The 17,321-nt window shown below is 41.3% G+C and overlaps 1 protein-coding gene across 2 annotated transcripts in view; it reads left to right on the plus strand.

Annotated features, from left to right (window-relative positions):
* RALGAPA2 (Ral GTPase activating protein catalytic alpha subunit 2) overlaps positions 1–15,041 on the plus strand; it is a 282,251-nt gene extending 267,210 nt beyond the window's left edge. For both annotated transcript variants that reach the window (XM_029911911.1, XM_029911910.1), the window contains one exon: positions 14,685–15,041. In XM_029911911.1, coding sequence (XP_029767771.1) covers positions 14,685–14,715 — 31 coding nt within the window. In that variant the 3' untranslated portion in view covers positions 14,716–15,041. The remainder of the gene's footprint in view (positions 1–14,684) is intronic.
* Positions 15,042–17,321: the final 2,280 nt, after the last annotated feature.

Genomic DNA, 17,321 nt, shown 5'->3' on the forward strand with positions numbered 1-17,321 from the left:
TTCACATCAATGTCCGGAAAAGGGGAGTGGGTTTATTTTGATGTGAACTATTCCCAGAGCAAGTTTGAGTGCAAGCAAACACAAGTTGTGATAATTTCAGCTAGTAAGTATTACCAGTGCTGTATTTGTAGATACACATCCTCCCATCCATCATGTCTCATGTAGTTCAGAATTTTGCCTTATTGACATGTGTATGTAGCACATGTTGGCTGTGCAATTTGTGTGGAAGTGGTATTCTTCCATTTAAGAAATTTGACACATGTTGATAAGATCTCAGGTTGCTCCGAGGGGAATGCCCATCCCAAAACAGAGAAATGAAACCTGCAAAGAAAAGTGGAACTGCCCAAGGCAGGCCCATCTATCTGTGTTTTTATCCTCTTCCAAGCAGCAAGCCAACTGGAAAAATTGACCCTGAACAGCTTAAGCTTTCATGGTGAATTTAGGGCCCATTCTTCCCCCCAGCCAATCCTCAACATCACCTCATCATAATCCAAGATCACTGTATACAGATAGACAATCCCAGGGATCAATGACTAGTAGTTTTATTTTATCTAGGATTTTTTAAGCAGTTAATGCAACATAAGATTCAAAAAGCATCCTGTGATATACTATAAATTAGTGCAGTGAAAATATAGCCATTAACATATGCAATTTGTATGATATTATTAATTACCTTTTTGGGGCTTTTATGTTCTGTTGCACGACCTCAGACTACTAGCAAATAGCAAGATGCTGCAGAATGGATGTTGCCCCCAGACGCGCATGTGACATGGATTATAAAGTGTGCACTGACTTAGGCTCCCATTCTGCAAACGTTTATGCAGGTGCTTACCTTTATGCATGGGAGTAGTACAACTGATTTGTGTAAATCTTTGTAGGACCAGGGCCTTTAACTCTTTATACGTAGTGTTAGATCTCTATGCATCTTAGACACTGAAAATACAGAATACTAGGCAGAATGAACACCCCATAACTCATTTATGGGAAGTGCAGATTTAGGATCAAAAGATCAGAATAAGGTCCTTTGTTGCTAAACTGGTACGTTACATGCCTTATTTTAATTAGGCTGAGTATAAGAGTCAACCCAAGAAGTCCTTAATTGTCCTAGGCCAGGTCTACACTACCGCGGTAGTTCGACGACTGGCAATCGAACTTCCGGGTTCGATTTATCGCGTCTGGTCTGGACGCGATAAATCGATCCCGGAAGTGCTCGCCGTCGACTGCGGTACTCCACCTCAGCGAGAGGAGTACCGCGGAGTCGACGGGGGAGCCTGCCTGCCGCGTGTGGACCGCGTCTGAACCGGAGTAAGTTCGAACTAAGGTATGTCGACTTCAGCTACGTTATTCACGTAGCTGAAGTTGCATACCTTAGATCGAATTGGGGTGTTAGTGTAGACCAGGCCCTACAGTATTTAATTATTCTCATCCTGTCCCTCTGCAGATTTTCCCACTTTAAAGGGTGTTCTTAGCTACAATCCTTTCCTCTTCTTCCTCCTGCCTTCTCCAGCCAAAAAAACAAAAACAACTTTGTTGGACAAAATACTGGTACTCCACACAAACTTCAGAAAATGCAACTTGATGGTGCATCCTTTCAAAAAAGCAATCCTAAATGGTCAATACATATGTACTAACAGGTGCATAAAATACGTTTCCAAGTCTAATTGCCCTTATTGATGAAACAAATAGAGTAGCAGTATAAGATTAGCAGCCCGACAGTGGTTTTAACTGCTAAGAGATGTAAACATTTGAAAGTTCTAGAAAAGGGAATCAATATTCAGACTTTAAATAACAGTTCCTTCAGAAAGAGCTTTGTGCTGCATATTTGGATACTCATCATGGTAGCTTTCTACTGACATGAGAATCCAGAAATTGTATCTGCAAGCATTCTTTTAATATTGTAGACTTGCAGTTGATTCTTCAAAGGGTTAATTGGAATGGGCACACTTGACTGCTGAGAGGACTGATCTAATCACTGCCATATCCAAGTGCATCTGTTCACCATGAGGTCATTCTTGTGCATGCTAATGATTTGGAAAATAAAGCATAATGCTTGACATTATCAGAAAGCATATCAATAGTGTAAATCTTTACTTTTTAGTGGCCGCTGGCTCTTGCAGAATGAAAAGAAAGACAAATGAATCTCAGATTGCACTTTTTTTTTAGGCAGTCTTTATTTATTGTCACTGGACTAACAGGAAAACTATATAGGAAAACTGTGGCACCCAATAATATATGTTGATAAAGGGATTCTTTAATGAGTATTGTAGCATTGCCCAGTTAAGGAACTGTAGCCATTTCCAGCATTCCCAGGTTTTTCAGGCTGTGGAACTCTTGCATGCTCATTTACATAGGACTGAAACTTGGCAGCCTCGTTGCTCCATTTTTTGTTTTGTTTGTTTTGCTTTTGTGTAAAAAAAGATAGAAAAGGATTAACCTTTCTTTTATTTCTAGAATGTATAATAAAAATGTTTCCCCTGCCCAAGACATATTTACTATTTTTTAAAATACCTTTTGCTGAGTGTTTAGCTTTCATTGATCCCTTTTGTTATTTAAAGGGAAAGAAACATTCAGTGCAGCCATGTTATTTCAAAAGACACTTTTTCTAGTTTTGATTTTCTTTGTACTCCTCACTGTTCATTGTGAACACATTGGATATGGCTATACTGCCGTTAAACACCCACAGCTGGCCTGGGTCAGGTTATTCAGACTCGCGGCGCTCAGGCTGCTGTAAAATTGCAGTGTAGACTTTTGGGTTCAGGCTCATTCCTGGGCTCTGGGACCCTCCCGGGATGATGGTGACTTCCTGTTCTGCAGTGGAGAGAGGTCCATTTCACAACACCATGCGGCAGTTTGACATTTTCTGATCAGGAAAGAGGCAAAACTAGAATTGCATGACTAGCCTGGAGTGCTGTAGCTGAAGAATCGTATATAGCCTGTGCCTGAATTGTGCTTGGATCACTCCTGTACTATCAATTCTTCCATTTCAAAAACAATTTTTATCTCCAAACGTAGAGGAAACGTAACAGATTATGATTAGTACAGAGTCTGTTGCAAAGTCTGATTGAACTCAGTATGACTTTGCATTCTAAAAATTGTTAGGTGCCAGGAGGTCAGTGATAGGAGGGAGAATCACAAGACCCTCAGGATAGATTCTTGAAGCCTTGATAATAGATAAGAGAAAGTTACTGTCTAAGCCAAGACAGAGTTTCCCAAATTCACTTAGATATTTAAGAGTTAATCGCTGAGTCCTGTAAGAAACCTGATGTGAAGCCTGCCTTACCTAAGGCTATGCATAACTTTTATAGATAACCAAAAAGGTGTGTCATCTTCTGGGGTACTCTGCCCTGTATAGACCATACAGTTACATCCTCAGTAAAGTCATCGTCTCTCACTATGTAAGGTACTGCAAGCCTGAAGGACCCTTTTGTCTCCAAATTCGGATTAAATAACTAGAAACCATAATTTAGTAACTATCTCCATTGCTGCCAGTTCCATTGTGGCTCCATACCTCTCCCTTCAAGCGTATGGTTTTGGGATTGGGACCCTTATTTTGGCTCACTAAAAGTGACCTTCCTGTTAGCCATTTCCTCCCCGTGGAGAGTGGGTGAGCTGGCAGCCCTCTCCTGCAATGCCAGTTCCTCTTTCAGGTATCCCATAAAGTAACCCTTCATCTGCTTCCCAGATCTATTCACAAGATTAATTCTGAGCTCCATAGGGATCTTGACATTGACTTTCCTACCATTTTGTCCTCAGATGACTCGGTGTAGGGAAAGGGCTTGGCATTCTGTAGGTGGTGGTGGGGCCTTAAAGTTTTACCTACAGGGAATTTAGGGTTTCTTCAGTTTCCTTGCCCTCCCTCCCCTACAAAAGAGGCAGATAATTCCCATTCGGATTCAGTCATTGTTAAATGGGTTTGTGTATGTATTAAGGAAGCATACATAGCAGTCTCCCTATTCCATAGGCATTAGAGCTCCTTCCTCTGATAACGTAGTCTCCTCCTAGGCAGAGAGAGAATCTGCGTCAGTACAGGAAACCTGTCAAATGGACTCTTGGCGTTCCATCCATGCCATTATCATCTGCATCAAAGCGCCCACTTGTGCAGCTTTTGGGCCTGTGATCCTGAGTGCTTTAGTCCCAGGAACCTCTGGAAAATTCCCAAGATAAGTCCTCCCAGTCCCTCCCAGGGTTTGGGTTTTGCCAGGCCAGGCCCAGCATTCCAGTTGTTAGAGCCCCATGAGCAGAGAGGGATATTTTGGTCTCTCCATCTAGGGAAGCTATCAACTGGCCAGAGAGTGTGCTTTGGTACCTGAGGATGAAGAGGTGCCAAAGTTTCTGTCAGCTGATTGGTGGAGCTAACTGATTTAACAAAGGAGAAAAAATTCTGTAGTTTTCAGATTGTTGGAGTCCCCCATAGAAAATCCATTTTACAAGGAGGAGCAAAATTTACCCTTTCATCTTGGGGAAATCTTAGATCTGACTGAAACATAAATCCATTTCACATTTTCCATAATTTTGTATGGCTCATTATAGTAAATTTAGAACCAGTGTGTTCAGACAACATAACACAGAAATTCTGGTCCATCTTCTGGATCTGTGAATTTGTGAGATGAGTCATTTCCGTGGCAACAAACTGATAACATAAGCAAAATTGTAACTTCACTGAAGAAGCATGTAACAGCTTGGCAGTAATGAAGAAATCTCATTCAAACACAAATGTCTGCCATGGTCAGAAGGACAACACTGAAAATTACAGCCAAAGTCATTTCTCCTTTTCCAGTAAAGAAATTTCTTCTTTCAGGCTGCCATACCCTCCTTAATTCAGTGATCTGCTAATGGGTATGACGAGTCTCAGAATTCTCAGACTCCTCCACTAGCTATGTGCAATGGAATGTGGGAAGAAGACACATGCTAAACTCACTGTTCTCCTGATTTTTGTACGTTGATCAGACGCTTAACATTTTTAAAATTATTTAATATTGTGTATGTTGGCAGATGATTTGCATATTTTTCAGGAAAAAGAAATACTGGAGTTAAGTAGTAAAATGTATAAGTTGTGTGTCAGGAATGCTCTATTAAATCAGTGACAAAAAGCTGTAGTAAATACCAAGAGCCAGATCCTGAGATGGTGTCAATCAATGTAGGTTGGTGAGCTCCATTGAAGGCATGCTGATTCACACCAACTGAGGATCTGGGCCCCACTCTTTTAGAGATCTAGTCAGGCAAAACTGTGAGGCCTAAGAAGGTTGCATACAGTAGCTATGCAGCAGGATTGAACTGCCATGTGGAAAGGCCGTCCTGCTCTACAAAGGGAAGAAAAAACAGTGTGTGTCTGGAAGTTGTTTGGGGTATCAGGGCAGGAGTTCTCCCTGCATGTTGCATACCATTGCTCACAATTTGTATCTGTCCCCCTAGGGCTGCTTAGGCTACAGGAGCTACTCCCGGCCTGGACTGTTGTAACCACTATGCGTGGCGCTAGTGGCTATGATCTGCGAAGAGCAATCAGTCTCTCTGCCTGGTCCTGTTTCTTTAAATTGTTGGTGGGGTCAGGGGCAGCTCTCCCCTCCATGATCTCTGGAAGAGACAATGGATTGGTGGGGGGAACGTCCTCCCTAGCAATGAGTTTGTAGAGGAAAAAATATTAACTTGATGGGCCTCTCTCTTCTTTCGAGCTGACAGCTCCAGCTGCTTGACCTGTCAGCCAGCAAGAGCGCTCCAGGCAGTATGGCCCCTTTAAAATTTCTTCCTTGGCTGACAAATGCCAGCCAGCCAGCCAGCCAATTATGAGCCAGCCCCCTGTGTGATGGTGTCATTCCCATTCACCAACTCCACCCCGAGAAGGAGGCAGGGTTGGCTGGCATTTTAAGGTTATCTCCAGCATTATATGGCCTCATTCAAGAGGGACATACTTCTTTGAGACAGATTGCAGCTCCTCTGGCTGTGGAGCTTAAGAGGTTTGTGGAGCTTTTGCTGGCTGGCGAGAAATTGCAGAAGTGGCCTCAGGCTAATCAGAGCCCTCACTGCTTTACTTATTTCTGTATTGTAGACCATTGCTTTTGGTTTTAAATTCTCTAATATAACAAAGGGCCTGATACTGAGGGGTGTTGAGCACCCATTGCCTTCAGTGGGAGTCATGGGTGATTAGCTTCTCTCAGGACAAGTTCACATCCCTGGAAATATTTCAAGTACCTCTTAGTGTCAGGGGATTGTCTTTTTCTGAACCACAGATGGCACAGAGGATAGGGCACTAGTCTAGACCCCTGTTCAGTTTCCTGCTCTGCCACAGACTTCCTATGTGACCTTGGCAAGTCACTTAGCCCCTCTGTTGCTCAGATCCCCTTCTGTACATTGAGGAGAATAGCACTGTCCTACCTCACAGGGGCGTTGTGAGGGTAAATACATTTAAAGACTGTGAAGCATTTATATCTACTGATGAAACGCTCTGTATAAAAGCTAGGTATTATTACCTTTAACCTTATTGTACAGTAGTTTTACATCTGGACATTTACCAATGGCCTGATTCAAAGCCAATTGAAGTCACTGGAAAGAGTTCCATTGACTTCAGTCAGCTTTGCATTCGACCCTAAAAATAAAGGCTGAGTCCTATCATACTTGAGTCTCCAGCAGAGTCAGGGCTAAGCTGTCCTTTGCATTGATATCCTCCATATGCTTTGTGTGTTCTACTGGCCCAAAGAAATGTGCTGCATAACAGCTGTCATAGCTATGGCATGGGGAACAGTACATCACATGCAGCATTTTCATGTATATTCTGTTCAGTTTAAATTCAACTATTTTTAAAAAAGAACCTCCAAATATAACTAAAAGTTAGATTATGTAGTGAATGTGTGGTTTAATAATTATTTTGAGCAAAAAGTTACAAATGAGAGATCTCCAAATAAAGATTTAAATGAGTGATCGTGTATAACCAAATATTATAAATCCTTTAATGCCTTACACCAGACATGACATTCTTAACACATTGTACAAATGGCATTCTAGTGTGTTCCTTTCCCACACTCCTGGAGCTTGTTACTGTAGATCTGCATTTCTGATCATAATGTGTTTAAAACATGTTTGTTTCTGAGTGAATGCAGCCACAATTGTCGGTTAAATTGATGGTTTCTTCAAAATATACTGAATTGAACATGTAGGCTAAAAGTTTCCAGTTACACTGTGATTATAACTGCAGTAACCAGTGTCTATGCAGGTTTACAAGTACAGTATATTGAACTAAGCAGAGTTACTAGGGAGTTTCTTTGTGGCTGTTTATTTAACAATAGACATGACTGTAATATCCTGAAAACAAAGACTTTCATAGACCTGTCATGGCTTATAGGTTAATTACATGTTGTTTTGTACACCCCAGGGCCAGTGCTAAAACTGATAGGAACTCATATCTAGGCTATAGCTAATTCATGCCAATTCTTTCTGTATAACATCTTTAAGTTACGGCCTTTCCTGTGTATTCACACAGCTAAAACTCTCATCCCGGTTCCCATCATCATGCACCTCAATTACTGCAATAGCCTCCTCCCTTGACCAATGCAATCTTGCCCTTCCCATAGCTAATCAGAATGATGCTTCAAGGATCATTTCCCTAGCCCATTACTTTGACCTTGTCACCACTCTTTTTGCATCTCTCCACTGGCTCCTTCTTCTCTATCACATCAAACATACGCTACTTGTCTTCACTGTCAAGGCCCCTCACAGTCAATCCCCACTCTACCTATCATCTCTCATTTGCTATCAAACTATTTATACTCACCTCTGATTGGCCCCGTGATGCCAGATTCCTTTGAAAATTTAACAGGTGGACAAACAAGCACCTTTGTGCTTTCTCCCATGCTGCCCAAAGGCACTTCCCCTAAAAATCTGCAAAGCTACCTCATTATCCACCTTCAGATCCTTCCTCAGCACTCTCCTTTGCCCTGATAGCCTACAAAAAACTTGACAATGGTTAAGCTGTTGATGTGCAGAGACCATTGACCGCCATCCAGACCAGTATTCTCACATTGTTTACTTGTACTCCTCTGTCTGTCTGTAGCCATCTGTTGTCTCTTATCTTATACTTAGATTGTAAGCTACTTGGGGCAGGGACGGTCATTTTGTTCAGTGTTTGTACAGCACCTAGCACAATGATGTCTTGGTCCATGACTACAGTAACACAAATAATGGATAATAGTAGAATAGTTTAGGGTTCTTTCCCATAGTCTAAGGCTTTAAACTCTTTAATAACCGCCCCGATGTTAATCCTTCTGTCTTTATTTACTTAAGCATTGCATGTTACAAACCCAGCTCTTCTTTCTCAATCTTTTCCTTAAATGAAGGAAATGTTTTCCCAGTTACAGCCAAAACACTCTGATGTTAGTTTTGCCAATCAGTTTCCCCAGCCAAACTTGGACAACAGAGAAAGGAAAAGGAAAACATTTAAATATGTACTCCTTTTTATGGTCCAGCTGAAGTAGATAAGTAGTGACTTGTCAAGTTCAGGTAGGAGTTGTGCTTTTCTCTGGCAGGCAGACTCCCTGGGCCATCTTAGGTCAATCTGGATGGCTGGATTGGAGGCGAAGTCCTGTTGTTAGAGTAAGTTTTCTCCTCTTTCCCGGTAGCAGGATCCATTCTTAAACCTACAGGACATCGTGGCCTCAGGTTCACTGGACATGACAACCATTAGGCTGATGGCTTGAGAGAAGGAAATAAAGGGAGGCAAAGAAAAGGAAAAACAGAATCAATACAGATCCCAACTATGGGTTATTCCTGATTTGTACTCTTAGGCAATGGTCCATATCAGTCTTTTTTCCAGAGATTTTCAGTATTCTTGTTACCCAAGCAATCTTACCTCATAAACAATACAGCTTTGATCAATCTTAGAACCTATCGACAAAAGGCCAGTTCTCAAAACGAAGTGCGCTGGAGTCTCCTTAGCATAGTTTCGGATAAGTGATTTCAGTTCTTTTCCAGAGTACCAGGGAATAGTTCATAGGCCTTAAATATCTTAGGCTATTTATATACTAATGGCTTTTGTTGGCACAGCTAGGTCAGTTATGTCACACGCCATCACATCCCTGACTAACACAGCTATGACTGCAAATGGCTGTAGTATAGACCTGGCCCTAGTCTTTCTCCTGTAGACAGAGCAGATCTCTCAGTTCCATTGTCCCAACATGCTCTATAATCAGAAGTGTCAGAATCTTTAGAACAATTTTATTTTTAAAAGTTAGAATCACTGGATAAATCTGATCATCATAAAAAATGTTTAAATTCTTGCATAATTCCAGTCTCAAAGGGAAATTAAAGCAAGGCACATTTACAACTGCATTTTAATAATTACCTCAGATATGTGACCGATTACATTTAAACTGAGAATAATCCATATTTGATTAGAATTAATATTGAGACAGATAAGAATTCTTTGAGCCTTGTCTCTCTAAACTTTAGATGCAAGACAGACAGTATGCTGGGATTAGGTTAACAGTCCAGCAAGGACAATCATCGTGTGAAATCATGGTTATCAGGCCAGAAGAAAGAGCAGAAGGCCCTTGGAGCGAAGGATACCTTTTTGGGTAATACGGTGAGAGGGTCAACAGAGAAACAATTACACCGTAGAAACTCCTACAAAGAAACTTCAACTTATGAAGGGGCTTGTCTACAAAACATTTAGTACGCGGCAGTTGGGGTGTCAATCCGCCTTACACTAGCATGCCGTGCGGTATGTCCCTTTGGACCCTGCCGCTGTGCACTAACCATTCCCTAGTGTGCTTTGATCTCCTCCCATTTCAAAGTGGGGTATATCAAAGCACACTAGGGAATGGTTAGCGTGTGGCAGCAGGGTCCATACTCGCCCTTAGTGCTTGGCAGGCTAGTGTGGGGTATATTTGCACCCCAGCTTGCCGCAAACTCAGTGTTTGTGTAGGCAAGCCCAAAGATGTTCTGAAAAATAGGAACCTAAACTGTTTTTCCAGCATAGTGATTACAATGGTTAATGCCTTACATTAGGGAGAAACTAAAATCTCCCTCTTTAGAGATACCATAAGACAGTACATTTGGGGGAGGGAGGTGTCAGGTCTGAAAAGTCAGGCACATCAAAGGATCCTGAAAAGTGTAACAGAGTTGTGCGTCAGGGAGGGGGCCATGACACAAGACATCTGAAAGAAGATGTGCCTCTCATGCCACATGTTGAAAGGGTCAGAAGGGAAAAAAGATGCACACTCTGGAAATATATGGTGTATGTAAGGGCTATTCAGCTTAGAAAAGGAACTAAGGGGATGGGTATTATAGAGATCTATAAAATTATGAATGATGTGGAAAAAGTGAATAGAGAACTGTTATTTACCATTTCATGCAATACAAAAACCAGGGGCGCTCGATTAAATTTATAGGCAACAGGTTTAATACAACAAGAGCAAGTACTTTATCACAAAATACACAACTAAACTGTGGGACTCATTGCTATGGCATGTTGTGATGCCCAAAGTATAACTTGGGTTCAAAAGGAACTGGATAAGTTCATGGAGGATAGGTCTATCAATGGCTATTGGCCAAGATGGTCAGAAATGCAACCTCAGAATGACCTAAAACTGACTTCCAGAAGCCAGGAGTGAAAGACAGGTGGATCACGTCATAATTGCCCTGTTTTGCATACTCCCCTGAAGGTTTGGTACAAGGCAAGATAGGATACTGTGCAAGATAGATCATGGTCTGACCCAGTATGGCAGCTGTTATATTCTTATGAGTCTTGAATTGTTTTGAGTTAAAGTCGCTGCATTATAACCTTGAAGGGAAGACAACCTTCTAATCTCCTGGCAGGGATATTTGGGTAGATAACAGTTCCTAGCCTGGTTTCTACTGAGGCAGCCACCTAAGAAATACCGTCACCACGGAATAGCTTATGAGGAAGGCTAGCCCAGTGGTCAGGGTACTGATCTCAGACTTCAGAGACCTCAGTTCAGTTCTCTGCTCTGCTATGGGTTTCCTGTGTGACCTTGGGTGGGTCACTTAGTCTCTCTGTGCCTCAGCGCCCGCCCCTCCTCCCACCCCCCCAGTGTTAACATAGAGGTAATTGTACTTTCCTACTTTGCAGGAGTGTTGTGATTATTAAAAGTGGATACTACAGTAATGGGAGTCATATAAGTATGATGAATTATAAGGAAAGTGAGCCGACCATGAGGAGTGGCAGAAATAAGGGACCTAAGGTTGAATTTACAAATGAGATGATGATGTTGTTCTCTATCTTTTTGTTCTTACTTAACACACACAGAACCACACTCCAAACTCCCTCAGATGTTGCTATGACAAGGGACAGACAGAGAGAGAACATACCAAACATACATGCCTGTAGTTTCCCAGCGACGAACCCTTTTGGGAAACACCTGCCTTCCCTCCCCAAGAACATTTGTCTTTAAAGGGAATGTATTTTCAATTCTTTTAGCATTTAATATTTTAAAACTAAGATTTTCAAGTCAACTGAAAGAGGTTTGCGGCAAAGTTGCAGTCCATCTGTATTCTTAGAGCATTCTTTCCTTGGTTGCTATATTTTTTCTTTGATTCAGGTATTGCTTCTATAAAATGACATGCTTTATTTCAAGCATGTGTTTGATTTAAAAATTACTTGGGGAAAAGAAACACCCATGCAGTAAATGGACAGATGATAATGTTGGTATTATTGGTATAAGAAGAATCCTTTTACCCCCCAAAATCTCACACTTATACCAAAGTGGGAAAAGAGAAGGAAAGAAGAGTTCACGTGGAAGTTTCAGAACCAAGACTCAAGAGTCTGTTGAGAATGGCAGATAGCTAACCATTTTCTGTTGGTTTGATGTGAATAAAGTTGTAATAAAATGAAAAAAAGATGACTTGGGATATGTCTTCATTCCAAAAAACGAGTTCTTAACTCAGGTTAGCTAACTTGGTTTAAAATAGCAGTGAAGACACAGCAGCTGGGTTTTTAACTCGGGTTAGCAGCTTGAGTTAAAGCCTATAGGGGAGCCTGGGTTGAACTAGAGCTGCTAATCCAAGTTGAAAGCAGAGTTGCCTTGTCTTCACTGTTATTTTAACCCAAGTTGAGAACGCACACTTTTTTTGTAGTGAAGACATACCCTAAGGATATGTCTACACTGCAGTTAGACACCCCACGGCTGGCTCGGGTCTACAGGGCTGTTTAATTGCAGTGTAGACATTTAGGCTCAGGCTGCAGCCTGAGGTCTGGGACCCTCCCACCTCACAGGGTCATAGAGCCTGAGCTCCAACCTGAGCCCAAACATCTACGCACAGTTAAACAGCCCCTTAGCCTGAGTCAGCTGGCATAGGCCAACCATGGGTTTTTAATTGCAGTATAGACATACCTTTAGATACCTAAACATCAGGTGCAAAATACTGCAACCCTGGAACTACTAGTTTGCAGAACCAGAGTTAGACAATCAAGGATCCTAGACACTTCCCTAAATGAGGCCTCCTCAGGGCTCTGGCCTTCCTTGGAATGGGGCAGGAGCAATCCAATAAACTATGTGATGGGGAGCCCTCCACCACTTCTCTTCAGGTAGCCCTGGCCCTTCTCTCACCAGCTGTCCCTGTGTTGGCAGGTTGAGTTCCATCCCAGAGGTGGGGAGAACTCAGTCGCTACCTACCAAAGCAGAGACTGCTTTGCCAACACCACCTCAGCAGAGCTATGATCAAGTAACTGCTGTGAGGGTGTTGTCAGGGCTGCCCACAGAGCAACAGGTGTCAGAGTTAACAACCCTTTAGACATCTGAACTATTGTTTCAGGCTTTCCACAGACTCAGGCAGGTATTGCTGCATCAGTTACACTCAGATCAAGTCTGAAAGCTTTTCTTGCGAAAAGAGAGATTTATTAACTTGGTCAAAACTTCCCCATTTTGTACTGTGCTGTCCATCTTCTGCTTCCTTTACCCTCCCACCCATGAGATATTAGTGATAAAGCAATTTCCAGTTTTGCCAAACACCCCTGACCCCATGTTCAAAAATCATGAGTCAGGCCTCAAAAAATCTTGAGATTTGCTTAAAAATCAGAATATTTTTAAAATAAAAAATGTGGGGTTTCTCTTCATTTGTTTTTCTGGTGTTTGAGCCTTTAGGGTTCCCATTTTCCAGGTTTTCTTAGCATCAATGAGGGCTAGAAACTTTTTTTAAATGAAAGATGAGATTCTCATCTAATAACATGACTCCAAGAGTTGGGGCCTTCAGAAAAAACACCAAATATTGCAAGACTCATGATAAAAATTTTGACAGTTGGCAGCACTGAATTCTTGTGTGTATACCATTTATCAAACTCTTTGAGATGACATGCACTCATGACATGTTCATCTAAAATGTAGTTGTTGAAGATACTATTAAAAGGGTGCTATCAACTTGAAAACCACATTTTCCACTGAATAACCATGCATCTGTGTTTACAATAACACCTAAAATTATTGGACTGGAGAGAGATTACAGAGAAAACATTTTCCAGTTTATTTATTTTGTGCGTTTAACATCCCTTCCAATCAGTTTCACTGTTCTAGTGTTGGTCAGTTGCACTTCCTGTCTCCTATTTTAGCGGGATGAAATCACCCTCATGAACTAGGAGAGCTCACATGTATGTTCTTTCACAGCAAATGCAAGAGGGTGTTAGCAGAAAATCTGAAACTGAGGCAGCAGGCGGCATATAGACAGGAATGGGACAGAGCATATTTATTGGTATTGCTTTCAGGACTGCCCTCCCTCCCCAGATAGAATGAGCCTTATAAATATCAGCAGAGAAGAAAAATCTTTTATTTTTTAAGAATTAAAAAAAAAATCTACATGCAGTTTAAAGGGTGCTCTATCAGAAACTTGAATTATTTTAAACTGACTTCTTTTAATTTTCCAGGGATCACAAACCTTTCATTAGAAGTATAATTTTCCTTTTTGTTACAAACTGATTGTTGTAATCCCCTTTTAGACATAATGCAACAGAAATATAAAGCCCGAGATCCATGCACAAAAACCATGTGCAATTGCACAATACAGCTATCATAATTTTGCACACAAATCAAGTATTTGCATATGCAAATGATCACGGAATCCTCTGAATCATCATTTGTTCATGCAAATACCTTGCTTGTGCATGCGGTTGTACGAATTGTATGCACATCCACGCACACAATTGTACATGCATTTTTGCATGCACAAGTGGGCTTCTACATTATAAAAATGTAGTCCAAAGAGCTTAACATTATATATTCACTTGCTGATTTTTAACTTGACCAGCAAGTAAAAGCTATTTAAATCTTCATGAAACTTCAGAGTTTACAGCTGTTGGAAATTATACAGCCACTAACTGACTGACAATAACAGAGCACTAGAATGTCTATCATTTCATAGTAATGTGCATGTAATATATCCTTAAGTTGGGTGGAAATAATTGTGTGCTCAAATTTTTTCTCCACATTTCAGCCAACATTGGAGAGAAGTGTGGGTCTGTTTGTCCCACTTACACCTCGCCAGATAACCGCACTAATGTGAACTTTATTATTTGCCATTATCATTATGAATGATATCTTAGTTACTTTCTGAATGTTTAGTTTGCTTTAAGATGCACAATTAGTGTTCTTGCACAACTAAATGGGTGTAAGCAATGTCTATGAGCCTCATAACAGAGCAGTAGGTGTGCTGTTCCTTTATTTATATGATTTTGTGTTTTTTCCCTTTAGATTAAAATATGTAAAGGTCTCATTACGGTAATTGAAAAAGGTAAGAGTGACACCTCGAGCAGGCTACAGCACTGGCATCACGCTAGATTTACTAACCAGCTTCCTTCCTTCCTTCTGTTGCTAATATAAAGCTGAAACAACTCTTGGTTTGTGGGGTCTCTCTCTTGCACTGCAGTCCCACCTCATCTTCAGGCCGGGTCTCTTTTTCTTCCCCCCAAAACATGAGTTCCAAGCTCTGTGCTGGAAAAGAGCGACCCTGACTATGCCCATCTCTGAGTAGCAGCTCTCAGAGCCCGGCTGCCTGCCCTGTTAGCATCCCCCTGCATGTCTGAGAAGCACATACTTTTTTTTTCTTTCTTTCTTCTGCTCCTGTTTGCTGCAGGCGGAATCTGACACCAACACCTGCCATAGTGGAAAATGTCTTTGTTGCTTTGCACTTTTGTTTGAATTGCTGCAGGGGAGCCAATGGGAGTTAAGTCCATTTACTTTTTTGTTGGCTAAGCACCATGGAATAGGATCTTGAGATGGGGCCGATAAGGAGCGGCACGTGCTGTGCTGGCCCTTTGAGTTAGCTCAGCTTAATAAGGGCCTCCCTTTCTGGGGAGGGCAGATTGCTGAACTTGGGCCTCTGAATGGAACAGCTGGGGGAGGAAAAGAAAACAAAAGAGGGGAAACACAGAGTGCCCTGAACCTGGCGATTGGGGGTGCGGTTTAGGACCCAGAGAGCAGGCCGGCCGGCCACACGCCAGGTGTGACCTTTGCAGGCTCCTTGGTTCTGTTTGTTTGTCTGGGCAATTTCCAATGCACTGATCGAATGGAAGGAAGCAGCCTGACAGCAGCATGCTGGCTGGATACGCTCAGTGGTAGGCTGGGCTTAGGCAAAGAGGGCTTGAAGCACTGAATTAACTCCTTGAATCCTGATTCACAGATGGATGCAACCCAAGCGCCTTTAAATAATAACCTGTCAAACTAGAAGCTCAATGGATTGATGAACGGGTATTTATAACCCACATTGTATCATCTAAAAAGTGTTCCATGCTTATAAATGATTGATTGTTTTACGTTACCCGAAATGAGGATTTTAGGCTTAGAGTATCTTTTGGTAGGTGTTTGTGTTTGAATTGTGTATTTGAGAGGGCGAAAACGGAGCCATCTGTGAATCAGAATCTCAGACTCTAACGTTGATTATTTAGTGATGGACTTTTTTACCAGGCCATTTTTATAATTGCTTTGATGAGTTAAAGCTTTTGTGCTGCCTATTCCCCCCCCCCCCCCCCAATTTAGGATATAAATTTAGATAAACCTCCTTTGGGCTGTTGGAAAATCTTGAAATCTCATTGTAACCTTTACATTAATGTATTATTTATTTTTACATATGTGGGTATTGTCCTGTTTCCTTTCACTAAACTGGTGCATAGTTAAGTGGGCTAGAGTGTGTTATCTGAATAAAGTTCCAAGCTTCCATTGCGAGAGAAGGCCAAGTAATTTGAGTTTGTGCCAGACAGCTTGCAAGTGGAATTATAATATTTGTATGAAAGCCTTTATCTTTTGTGGTTATTACTTGCTCATTCTGCAGCTGCTGTCTACCTATCAATCAAGACGGTTTAGAGGGAGCTTCAAGGTTGATTGCATAGTTAAGGACTTGCCAGAAGAAAGTTTTGACTGATGGAATGTACAAACTCTAAAGGCTAAAGGAATGTTGTGGATGATTCTAAATGCTTAGGTGTGGCTATGCCTTCTTACCCACTGTTTGAACTGCACTGCTTTTCATATGCGCAGGAGCTGTATTGTTGAGAGCTTGCATGAATATTGCTTGAGCTTGTCCATTTGGTGAAAATTGTATTATTTTGACCATCTGCCATTCTGCTTAGCTGCAGGAATGTAAAATACAGCACCACCCTCCCTCCCCCTCCCCTCCCCCCACTTTCTTTCTTAGGGAAAACACAGCAATTTTCCAGTTCTAAGCCAAAACTAATAGGTCCACATTTTTCACAGAAAATGTCTTTGCATATTAAATCACATTTTTCACTTATTTGGAAGTGCTTTTTTTCTGCTCAAAACAGTTGACTTAAAATATAAAACTGGTAAGTAAAAAGTATAATTTGAAATGTGAGTATCAGGTTTGATAAGTAATTTAAGAATTTCAAATGCACAGTAAATGCTTTCAGATTAACAGCAACTAAATTGTCCGTTCTTTTGTTTTTTCATGCATGACAATGATATTTATTAACATAGTTGCATTTCATGAATACAAGTTTCACTCTTGTCATGAGTGCTGTGTTTTAAACCTTACAGTAAGGAAATAAACTGAGACACTGTCTATGCTGTTGCATTTCCAGACTGCTTCTAGGAAGAAGTAAGATTAATACAGGCGTCTAGCTCACAGTGGTGCAGCTGAATTTCTAGAAGCACTCAGAAGACAACCCAGGATTGCTTGCAGCTACACCACTGGGAGTTGCTTTTTGTGTAATTGATTTGTGAGAATCTGTCTGCTAAACTTATAATTTTATGAAATATACTTTCTGTAAAATATCTTAACCCCTTCAGGGAGGAACTAAAGCCGTGGAGTCATGGTTAGAATGCCAGCTGCAGTCATTAGAATGGGTCCCTTCTGTCAGGCGTCAGGAAAGAATTATT

The sequence above is a fragment of the Terrapene carolina genome, unplaced genomic scaffold (genome assembly GCF_002925995.2).
Source record: "Terrapene carolina triunguis isolate 2854851 unplaced genomic scaffold, T_m_triunguis-2.0 Scaffold132, whole genome shotgun sequence".
Taxonomy (NCBI): domain Eukaryota; kingdom Metazoa; phylum Chordata; order Testudines; family Emydidae; genus Terrapene; species Terrapene triunguis.